Below are 12,589 nucleotides of genomic sequence, written 5' to 3' on the forward strand. Positions count from 1 at the left end.
AAACTGATTCTGTTTCTTCCTCCTTTGTGTCTTTGGGTCTGTCTCTCATCCTGTCATCTCTCTTATTTCTCCCCTTTTCTCTTCAGGTATCAGAGCGATGTGATTACGTGTATGTCAATGGAAAGGAGACAAGAGGAAAAAGTCGAGTGTTCCTCAACTTTACCTACAGTTTCCTAAGCGCCCAACTGGAGATGAGCGTCTGGATGCCCCGCCTGCCCTTGCTCATCGATGTGGCCGACCCCGAGCTCAGCCAGATTAAGGGCTGGAGAGTCCCTGTTAGTACGGGGAACAGGAGGTAGGACCTGTTGTTAACGTGACGCCTGCTTCTGAATAATGCAAACACTGCAGCAGCATTGAGGCAGCCGTTAGAGTCTTTCCGACAAAACATACGCGACCCTTGCTTCTCACCCACCGTGTACCCATATATCACACCACAAGTTGGCTATTTTAAAATAGTCCCAGGACAAATCCAGATTTCTTAATTTAGGACATTAAACTGAGAGGTTTTTAACAATCCCCACATGAGAATCTGAATCACAGTCTTGTCTTGGTAAAATAAATGGAGGTTACAATAGTTTGGCTTGTTGGTGCAGACATATGAGGCACAAAATGCAAGGGCAGCTGCAGAGGTGGTATAATGAGCATCTAATAATTCATTGGACTGGTCTCCCAAAAGATACTTATACCGAATGAGAAATTAGTAATAATTTTGAGCATTACAGAGCATGGACAGAATTCCTGAGGCTGAAAAGTGAGACTGTACACAGTCATCTGTGTAGCACATCTTGAGGTGTACAAGACTGTTCTAATAAAAATATTTAAATTAGTGATTTTTCCTCTGATATGAATACAACTGATTAGAACAGAAACAACTGTAATCAAATTAAAATGGATGATCAGTGAAGCAGACTCACTAATTTACATTCAATAATCATTATTATTTGCTGTGATCATACGGACAGTAACTATGGTGAAGACATGAAGCGCTGAAACACTAGTGTGTTTGTAGTGTAAAAAGGAATTAAATTGTTATTTGTGCCCCAGACAGTACCCACTTCATCAGAGCCAGGATATCACACTCTGTGGAATGAGCACAGTGATTATATGATGTGGCAGTCGATGTATACGTCCTCTTTGTTGTTTGTAATTTGTTTGGATGAATTAATGAGAGCATCAAGGCACGATATGAACTCAAATAACGGTATACTTCTGTGCTGCTAAATTAGATTTTAAGATTTTTAAGCTATTTATAAGCACTAGTCATTTTTGAACCTGATTTTTTTTCTTTTTTATTGTAACCAAGATAAATATTAAGCAAGATATTTTACAGTTAAAAATTAAACTTTTCAATGGTGTCTGGTGGACAAGCACTGTAATGGTGACACTGTCTCTATGTGACCTCAAACCTTGTTTTGCATTTTTTATCAGCCAACATATACAACGCCAACACACCGGCCCTTCACTTGCATTTAATCTTCCTGTTGTTAAATATGTTATACACTATAAAGAAACAAACACATTAACAACAGAACATCTGCAACTTCAGTTACATTATAGTGTGTTCTAAACTATTCATTAAGTCCTCTTATTTAACATTTACATCTTAAAGTAAAGTGTTACCAGTATTTTGTCAAACTACTTTCCTGCCACAAAGTCACTGCAGTGTCATTTCCCATTGGCATATAACCCACAGGGTGGCACTCTAACACAAATACCCCCTGCTATCCATGCCCGATTACATTAGTCATGTCTGACAAGCACATCACTGCCTGATGAATGTATGATATGTGATGTTTATCTGCATATTTGTAGGAAAACAAAAGCAAAGAGAGAAAGTTAAACAGACAATGTTTTCTTGGCAGGTTTATCAATGTGTGCATGCTCCAGCTATGCATGCGCTCATTCACATAAGCACACAAGCCACCTCATTATTATACCCCGACACCTTGGATGACCTGTCACTCACTGCTACAAACATTACCTGACCTCGTGTCTCTGTTGCCAGCCACAAATGTCACCTTGGTTCAGACTGCTGTCCCTTCACTGATGTGGAATAAGGGAAGGGGAGGGGATGGTGAAGGGAGGTTAGGAACTAAGCCAAGCCATTGGGCCACAGCATGTTAACCTGTCAGCCCGTTTTTCTGCCTGACCGGCCATGCCTCATTAAACCTAATGGAAACTGTCACTGTCATACCCCCCCCCCCCCCCCCCCAGCCACCTGACTGGTATAGAGAGAGAAAGAGAGAGAGAGAGAGAGAGAGAGAGAGAGAGAGAGATGCAGGCAGCACTTGAAAGAGTAAGAGAATAAAGGTGAGAGAGAGAGAGAGAGAGAGAGAGAGAGAGAGAAAAGCTGAGTGAGAAAGTAGAAAAATAGATTGCAGGAAAGTCAAATTGGAAATTGATGTGAGAACTAGAGAGAAAGAGAGCCTGACATGCAGTGTGTGTGAGAGTGAGAGATGACAATGACAATGACAACGCGCAGAACAACAAAATGGACCCAACCAGTGATAAAGAGTGATGGACGATGAAGAGTGGATGGATAAGAGTAATGTACATGCCTAACAGCCTTAGCAATGTTTCTCTATCGTCAAAATGGTCGAGTCTTTGGAGCAGATCTATGTCCCAAGGCCACATTTTACCCATCATTGTAGCTCCCACAGCTCAGCCCAGAGACCAAAAAGTACAACATGTTGTTGTTTAATATGATGTATTATAGTAGCCAAGGGCGCAGTTTGTGTCTACAAGCAGTTTTAATGTATTTTTTGAAAGAATTGGATCCTACAACTTTTGGGGGATGTAGTAAATTCCAGTTAATCATGAAGTAACAAAACTGACAAACTGCTTAGAAAATACAATACAGTAGAGCAGAGGAGAATCAATAGACCTAGGGTATCCAAAGTTTATAACTTGTTAAAGTACAGTAACACTTGCACCGAACATCTAGGTGCTTGATCATCATATTAACTGTGCACTGTATATCGCTGTTAGTGTCATGCCATGTGCAGTGTCACCCATCAGTCCTCCTCTGTAGTCCTTGTAGTCCTCTAATTTTTCACATTGTTTTCCCCATCCTTCCTTTCCTGCCTTCTCCAGTCTAATGTGGGTCTGTTAATGTGATAAAGGGCTATATAAACTGGACTTAAATAGGAGGAAAACAATAGGACAAATGTGACACAATATTCCACTGCTGGGTTTGCAAACATTCATTTGCTACAAAATGTGTCCTCAGAGATGGCTATATCTGCAAACTGTTTGCCGTGGGCCAGATAAATGGCAGACATACAGCAAAATATCAGCTGCCCTTTTAAAGAAAATGAGAAAGCAAGCAAGGCAGCACTTTGTCTCTGCAAGCTGTTTTAATGGATTTTTGAAAACACTGGGAGCCTATGACTTTCAGGAGGTCGGGCAAACCTGCAGCACAACAGGCAGCAGAGGCTTTGACTGCAGTAAATACATCAGGGAGTTTTTTGGCATTAATAGTGATAGGAAAACATTGAATTGTGATAGGTAAAAAGTAGAATTATACTGGTGTTAACCTTCAAAGTATCTTTTTCTCATGAGCACTTCTCTAAACACAAAGGGCTTTCAGTACTTTTTAACCTTAGAGACAAACTGATGTGCTACCTCCTCACTGTTCTAAATAACTGATCTGTGCTTTATTCCCATTGCTCATCTGGCCCTCTCATCCTACTCCTTTAGGTATGAGAGGGTCACGGATGACAAGGATGGTGATGAGCCGGCAGAAGAGAGGACAGAGAATGCTTGCGTGGCCCAGTATCAGAGCACCACCCTGCGAGTCCTCACACACTTTGTTGCAGATACCGGGGAAGTCAGAGGGGCCACAGAAGAGGACGGGCTGGGCCAGCAGAACTTCCTCCTGGGCAGTGACTGGCAGGTGGAAGTGACACAGCTGGTCAAGGATTTTCTGAGGGTGGAGGACCCAAAGGTTGCCCAGCTGCTGGAGGGCCAAGTCCTGATAGGACTGAGCGCTGGAACAACCAAACTACAGGTTGTTAAGTGTGTGTATTTTGCAATGCCATTTCATTTCATTTCATTTCATTTCACCAATCAGAAGTGACTATCTGTTGGCATAATTTTCAGCCAACACAAAAGCTGCAGTAGCTATTATAATTCCTGAACATTCATCATGTTAATCAAAGAAATATGCTGTTATACAAGTTATTCTTTCTGTAAGTCAACTTAAAACTGCCTACAAAGCTCTGATTGGCTTGTTTTTGGCATCTTTTGAGTCAAGTCAAGTCTTAAAGCTCACAAATTCCATGCTCATCAGTCATGTTTCCTGTAGCAACAAGCATCTGTTTACAGCAAAAAATAGTCAGATAAATCCCCATGTGCACTACCTGTCCAGCACTAAACAGCAGACAGACAAAGATAATGGACATTAAAAAAAACAATATTTTTCACAGGGTTTTGTGGAGACAGATGTATAAATGGAGAGTGAATACACTCTTAATGAACACTAATGTTGCTCTGTGTCTGCCGGATGCATAAAAAAGGCATTTCACATAAGCCATAACAACTTCATAAAGCAATAATATGTTAGAGTCTGTGGTTTCCTGGTTGTTGGTGAGTTCTTTTTCTCCCAGGTGGCCAGACAAAAGAATTAATGCAGCTTCAGTAGTTTGCATGTTTTGACAGTTAAACTTGAGAAATACAAAGAAAGATGTTGGAAGGAAGCTAAGTATAAAGAGAATGAGGAGAAGGTGAGAACAGGTTTGACAGTGGGGAAGAAGGAGTTACAAAAACGACACTGATTTTAGCATGGCACAAACACTTAAGCCTATCATGAGCTGACAGAGAAACATGCCTTCATGGCACGTCTAATAAAAGCTTGCACACCTCTGCGGTCGGTCTCTCTCTCTGTCTCTCTCTTTCTCTCTCCCTCTCACACACACACTTATAATACTATTTATCTAATACAACACCCAGGTCCTTGTTCAAGACGGCACGAGTGCCGGCTCACACAGTAAATCAACATCAATCTGGCATTTACAAGATAGTACAACACAAAACAGCACACTGTTGAAGCAGTGGACTGGAATCATAATCTCTCACTTTTTATTTATCAATTGAAAAGCTGTGTGCACTGCAGGAGTGATTATGTGTGTAATACAGTCCTGGACTCCTGTTCATCAGGACATGGTTTAAACGGAAGGAAAAGTGACAGAAATATGCTTGATCACTTCGTGGTATGCTTGATATTGATGAAATGGAAAAAAGGGAAACTGAAAATGTGTGCAGATAGATAGATAGATATAGATATAGATATAGATATATATATAGATAGATAGATAGATAGATATAGATATAGATATATATAGATAGATATTGTGGGAAATCCGCAAAAACCTTTTTCACTCTTTATCTTACCCTCTAAATGAATTCCTGCATTTGCTCTCTCCACCACCTCTGTGATTTTAAACATAATCAATTAAATAGACTCAAGAGTACTGACAATTGTGTTAAGGAGACTGAGACATTTGTTTGATTGAGATCAATTTTAGGTCCAATTTCAAACACAAGTGGTTTCCAATTGTTGACACTGTTATCCAAGTATAATTACTGCAGTTACTAACAACAACTGCAATAAAAATAGATGGGATTTTAACCCATGAGAAATAAGGTATATTATTAAGAAATCATTTCAAATATGCTTTTGGTTTCTATCTATTGGTATAGTACAGTTTGATCTAGATCTCACTTAACAAATTATAATTGCTGCTACCTATAATAAGAGAGTGTCTCTCTCTTGAAATGCAAATTATGTAACTGGACATAAAGGTTAATTGCAAAACTGAATGCAGTCTTAATTTGAACTTGAATGTTTCTAATATTTAATCAACAATTTGCACTCAAAGCGTCAGTTATGTTTTCAGTCTAGCCTTTGGTATGCTGCTCAGGTAGTCCGTGGAAAGGTTAAATCATTCTGAATGAAAACATGCTCCTGGTTTAGGACAAAGCTTTTGGGCTTAATCCAGAGAAATCAAGTAAACACTTAGTGAAATAGATGGACCACTAGGGTTATGTGTTTTGGCTTTTCCTAATTTTACTAAAAACAACACAGTGCATTTCAATATCACCATTTCCTGTGACCTTTATTTCCCTTGTATTTAATTCACAGTTGATGTGAAGAAAAGATACATTCCTCCTTTGATTGCGTCCTTCTAAGCATGTCAGCCATTCTATTAAAAATATGGCAACATCAATGCAGGTACACAGTGGCCTTGCAGGTTCTTGCTATGATAATTAGCAAAGCACAAATCATGTCTAAGAAGAACATTTGTTTGACATTTTTTTAATATTGTGTCTTACACAAAAACTTCTAGAGTTTTTTTTTTATCTAAACATTATGTAAGACAAAAAACAGAACTGAGGTGACCTGATAGCTGAGAGATTAGAGCGCATACCACATGGGTTTAAATGCCCTTAGCAGCGAGTCCCTGGTTTGACTCCCGGCCGGCCAGACCATTCCTCTACACTCTTTCCCACATTTCTTCTGGTTTTATAAGGCCAAGCTGGTATTACTATGTTTTAGCCTTCTAAAACACAGATATTTTACAATTGAGTAGACTGTTGAATGTAGTATCTTCCTGTCTTTCTAGCAACCAGTGGTCCCCATTGATTTAGGACCATTCTAGATAAACCACTAGTGTTAAAAATACCATTTTATCTTTTTGAATGTTGAATGGTAGAACAGTTGAATGTGTAGACCGATTTCAACAGTCTACTGCTCACCTATTGTGTGTTCATATGCTGGTTGAGGGGCTCCACAGTCTAAGATGAGAGCTGACTGCCGAACAGCACTGCTTTCATGGTCTGTGCTGTCAGAGCCAAACCCAGAAGACACATAATAAGCAAATATGGACATTAAGAAAATGATTATGTGAATCTGAGGGCTTCTCCTTCCCCATCTCTGTCTTTTCTCCTCAATCACTGTCAAACATCCAAGAAACACAGAACGAATATATGCTTAGATTTCTTAAAGCTTAAACTCAAATTACAATTAAGGACTTGGATTTGACATTTAAATGGAAGTCAAGGATTTCAAAAGGCCAATGGTGTATCAGGAGAAAGGAATGGATCATTTTAAGTGCCGTCTATCTGACATGTTATGGATAGACTACTTGCATGCAAAACAAATTTTGCTATTAACCTTTGCAAAAGTGTCAGTATGATGAGTCCGAGAGACGTGGTCTGGGCAAATCTGGCAAAATTTCCTGTAATATAGTTGGTTGCACAAGACTAGATCCAGGTGCAAATAGGATTTTGTGGGGTCAGGGAGTGGAACCCCTTGGAGATTTGGATAGAAATCATATAAGACAAGACTCTGACAGCTTTGATTAGGAAAGGGAAAGCGTGGAGGGGGTCTGTAATTGATCTCTGGGGGTGGAATGAAGCAACCTGTAAACTCTGGAACTGGTGTGAGGAAGGGATTTGATATGTCTGGAAGTCCGGAGGGGGAATCTCACAACTAGGTATGTATTTGGGCCGAAGGCAGGACCTGCAATCTCTCCAATGGGGTGGAGGGGAGATACGACTTTGTGAAAATTGGACAAAGGACTCTGATAAAGGGGAGGAGATGGGACCTGACTACTTCCACAGAATCAAAGAAAGGAGCCTTGACATCTTTGAGACAAGAACAGTAGGAAGTCTGAACATTTGTTAGTATGTAGTCGAGGTTAGGTTGAAGGGAGTGCTGATCTATTTGAGGAATGCAAAAAATGTTCCTGACATCTTGTGGAGAGTTTTGTAGGGGTTTATAGATTGTGCTTCCTGGCAGGTTTAAAGGTGAAAGACAGTACATTCTTTTCATGGCTGGAAGTTCGGCAGCTTCTGCTATGAGAAGGAGATACTTTACTTCTTCAACTGTGCACTCAGCCATCCCTTTACTTGCTTATATTTCAGTATAAGAATGTAAAGGTTCCCAGTAAGAAAAGTATGTAGCTATGTCTCACCTAAGTCTCACCTAACAATATTCACCTATAATTATATGAATTGAAACACCCAAAGCTGGAGTTATGTTATGATGCTGGTTTTAGAATAATCTTTTTCTGCCTGAGGTGAAAGTGCTGACTTAAGCTATGCAGCTGGACATAATTACATTTTAACCAGTCAGTTTGTCCATATTTCATTTTCAAATCAAGCCAGTAGCCAATGGAGCATGTCTAATTTTCAGATAAACAACATTTTGTGCTACTGATATTTTGCTTTCCTTTCATCTGTGCAAAAAGAAGTATGCATACCTACTTGTTAGCATGAAAATCTCAGCTGCACAATCACAGCCTGTTTTTAACCTTTGAGAGATAAGGTTAAACCGCACTTTCCATTTTTTGAGACTATACTGAATCTAGCTTTGTTTAATATTCAAGGGTATCAGTTTTACAGTTGGGGGGAACCAAAAGGGAAAATGAGAAGAGGTAAACCAAAGGGAAAAAAACAGGGAAAAGGGTCTCTACAAATGAGGCAGTGATCATTGCTGACAGTTCATTATGGTTGGTAAATGCAGCCATGTGGGGGCGGCTGGAGGAGAGACTGGAGCCTTAATTGGAGCGGATGGGAGGGATTCTCGTCTCATAACAATATCACAACAATTTACATGCTTACACCTCTGGCAACTCAGGGAGGTGGAGAATGTGTTAGTAGGGTGGAGGTTATATGTTTGCATGTCAGTTTTAGAGCGTCTTTATGTATTAGTATGCCTGTTCAGATAATACACACACAGTGCTTTTTTATTGCAGTTCTTGGCATGTAAGCTCAATTACCAATTATAAGAACTTAAAATACAGAAAAAGTAGTTTTTCTGTACATTTATATACATTTTATTGATCCAGTACCCTAAATAGTACAGGTCATTGGTAGCAAAGGAGGAAGTCAGGTCCACAGAACAGATCGAAGTGGATGGACGAATCAACTTTCATTCCTTTTAACTATGACAACAATCTTTTCCCGACCTTGACCATGTGGGTAATCATTGTAACCACGACGACAAAGATCCTGGTACAACCAAGGTATTAATTCTTATTAAAGCCTTATGTTAATGTTTTTCAAATCTTAATGAAATACTTATTTCAACCTAAATAATGGTCTCTAAACCTAACCAAACCTCAATATAGGCCAATATTTGAATTGAGGCAGTGTACTCTGAGAATATGTTTGTGTGTACTATCATAAAATTCAGAGAAGGAAGCAAAAAGGCATTTCTTGACAAACAGAGTGCAGACATTTTATCATCTACACTGACACCATTGTCAACAACAATGGCCACAAGCAAATTGGCTCTTCCTCTTAATTCACAGTAACAATGTCATCTTGGATCTTAATATACTACCATCAGTAGCAAGTGTTTGTGTGTGTTGCAGGTGCTGTCCCCTCTGACGTCATTGGTCCTGGCTGAGAGGAGCATCAGGGTACTAGATGATAAAGTGAGTGTGACAGAGCTTGGGGTCCAGATGGTATCTGGGCTCTCGCTGTCCCTGCAGCTCAGCCCAGGGAGTAACAGGGCCATCGTCGCCACTGCAACCACACAGGAAGTCAGTGAATCGCTCAAACAGGTATGAGTCCAAGACGTCAAAATATCTTGCAGCAGAGAAAGTCTGGTCTCTACTGTACTGGCACTGCATTGTGCATTGTATTTGGATTATAAGTTCAGGGTTGGATCAGGGTTATTAAAGAGTCTATGATATTCACAGTAATTTTTCTTTCATAATTAATTCACTCTTGATATAGTGAAGCCATCTCTTTGATTTGCATATCCAACCACTGAGCAGCTCTGTTATTCCTGCAATTATAATTTCAAATGGAGGAAGGCTACGGTCTCTTCCCTTGGAGAGAAAGAATATTTGGCTTTCAGGAGAATAGTTTCAAATCCACTCTATCCAATTGTTTCAATGAGCCTTTCTACTGTAATTAAAGTTCACTTTTACTTTCACCATGTTCCTCTATTTCCAGTCATCTTTATGCATTAATAGGAATTGTGCAGATTACTGTTTTCTGAGTTATTTTCAGGGTTATTTGCACACTTGCTTACTGCTGTTGTAACAAGTTCTATTTGTCTCTGTGCCTGTTGTTTTCTTTTTTAAGGAGTCCCTCATCAGTGCCTGGCTCCAATTCAGTGATGGATCCATGACTCCTCTAGACAACTACAACCCTGCCCATTTTACTCTGGCAGCCACCTCATTGGATGAACAAGTGGTGGCAGTGCAGCACAGTGCAGCATGGAAGTGGCCCATCATTGTTGCCCAGGGTGAAGGACAGGGTTTGCTTGTGCGTGTTGAAATGAGTCCATCAGAAGTGTGCCAGAAGGGCAAACGGCGTACTGTTTTAGCCACTGGAATGGCAAACATACAAGTAAGGTTTGGTCAGTCGGAGGAGCAATACAGACAACCAGGAGATCGACGAACGCGGCCTGATCCTCCATATTACGGTGGATCTATCTCTGACATGGAAACTGGGTTAATCAACCGTGGAGCCACTACCATAAGGGGCCATGTTCCAGCGAGGCCTAATGGGGGCCGTCTATCAGCAGAAAGTGGTGCGAGAGTCCCAAGCGTGTTCTCTGAATATCCAGACCAGGCTGAGCTGCCTCGGAGCCGCAGCACTGATGAGGACTTGCTGCCATCTCGCCGAGGCTTGACTGACCTGGAGATTGGTATGTATGCCCTGCTGGGAGTCTTCTGCCTGGCCATCCTGGTTTTTCTCATTAACTGCATCTCTTACGCATACAAGTACCGTAGCAAGCAGCTGTCCCTGGAGGCCCCGGAGGCGATGCCCCACGCCCACGATTGGGTTTGGCTGGGCCAAGAGGAGGGACTATGTCTGCAGCAACAGCAGCAGGATGAGCTGGGCGGCACCCTAGAGGAAGGTAGTCAACTATTAAATGGAGGCATCCAGCGCGGTAATGCTGGTGTGGGAGGATGTAGCTCAGGTGGGAGGGATCACAGGAATGAGTCGCTTAACTCACCCACCACCAAGAGAAAGAGAGTGAAGTTCACCACCTTTTCCAATGTCAAGTCCAGTAATGGATGTCCTGTGCTCAGCCCATTAGCACTAGTGCAGACCAGTGAGATAAAATGGGTATGTCCGGACATTGAGCTTGGAGACTCAAAGGATCTTAGGAACTACATGGAAAAGCTGAATGAGAATGCAATTAAGAACATTGCATAGGGGGTACTGAGTGTTTTCAGTGAACTAAAGAAAAACTCACCTGAATGCCTTCAGAAAAAGGAGGGATTGAGGGCTGGAGGGAGGAAAGGAAAGAGGAAAAGGATAAGGGGTGCAGAAAACAGACTGGGGCTGCTGTTAAAACTGTACCTCACCATAACAACAGGGTAGTGCGTTCAGCCTCTGTTGTTACTATGACAGTACTCAGAAAGGGTCAAGAAATGGACTACCACATGACATGATTTGCCACGACACCATAGCATAGTTATAAAAAGGGGGAAATGTGAACTTGATAGTTGTTGCTTAAATTAAATGTTTGTTCTTTGTCTTCAGTTTCCTTTTCTATGCGCCATGTACTTTGTTTTACATTTTCTTTTTTAAAAATCATCATGTTTTAATGTTGTATTTGTTGTATTTTTTGCGCTTTGTTGCTTTTATTTTTAGAGTTGCTGTATGCCCTGTACCACCTGTCAGCAATTATAGATTCTAGGAGAGAAGAGTTAAATGAAATTCTGTATTGTATATAAAAGTGGAGTTTGATTTTGAGGTATTATATGTATAGTAACATTTTGTAAAAGTGCTGTTGGGTTATGTTCTAGTTTTGTTTTTAGTTCTGTTTTGTTTGTTTTTTTGTCTCCAGAAACCAGATCCATGCATGATGTTATTAAAGAGGAGGCATGTGTGTCTGATCTGGTACCTGAAATGAAAGTGTGTAGATAACTAATATCAGTACCTCTGGAGACATGTCAGTTTAGTATTACTGCATTGTGGAGCTGAGTTTTGAGTTGGTTTCGATATTGGTTTGAAAACATTTGTTAGCCCGATATTTTCCCTTCTTAGGTAAATTTTATTATTTATGCAACCCCCTTTGATTCTGTTGCATACTTGAAAAACTAGACTTTTTATGTTTAAATCCAAATGTCCTGATATTATGATTAAATCAAAACAAGTTAAAAGTAAAATACTGATCACCATCAAGAGTATCAATAGACAATCACATAAATAATGTATGACTCAATCCCTTCATTTATAATATTCCATAAAAATCAGCCCAGTTTACAGCTAATATGGCCTGAATTAGGTAGAGATCAGCAAACACACCTCATTTCTACTGTATATGACATTTTGGATCTCACAACGAATGATCACAAACTTTGAAATGAATCAATCTGATATCTCTTCACTACTTTTGTCATATGTCAGTATTAGTCAAGCCCATCCTTTTATATCTCTGTTTTAAAATTGGCTGCTGGACTAATTAAAAGTGAAGGTGACTCTTCTCCATCATGCCACTGTGTGATTCATTGATCTGTCTGTTGTGTTCTTCCTTCAGTCGGTCTAGTTCTGCTCATCTGACTGGTTTATGTGAGCACACAGACAGTGGCTTTATTAAATATCAAAATGAAGT

General features: G+C 40.3%; 1 protein-coding gene across 1 annotated transcript in view; it reads left to right on the plus strand.

The window, feature by feature from the left end:
- LOC108879298 (transmembrane protein 132C) overlaps positions 1 to 12,339 on the plus strand; it is a 57,273-nt gene extending 44,934 nt beyond the window's left edge. The window contains exons 4-7 of the mRNA XM_018670537.2: positions 87 to 295; positions 3,700 to 4,009; positions 9,381 to 9,572; positions 10,102 to 12,339. Coding sequence (XP_018526053.2) covers positions 87 to 295; positions 3,700 to 4,009; positions 9,381 to 9,572; positions 10,102 to 11,184 — 1,794 coding nt within the window. The 3' untranslated portion in view covers positions 11,185 to 12,339. The remainder of the gene's footprint in view (positions 1 to 86; positions 296 to 3,699; positions 4,010 to 9,380; positions 9,573 to 10,101) is intronic.
- Positions 12,340 to 12,589: the final 250 nt, after the last annotated feature.

This window comes from Lates calcarifer, linkage group LG9 (genome assembly GCF_001640805.2).
Source record: "Lates calcarifer isolate ASB-BC8 linkage group LG9, TLL_Latcal_v3, whole genome shotgun sequence".
Lineage (NCBI taxonomy): Eukaryota > Metazoa > Chordata > Actinopteri > Centropomidae > Lates > Lates calcarifer.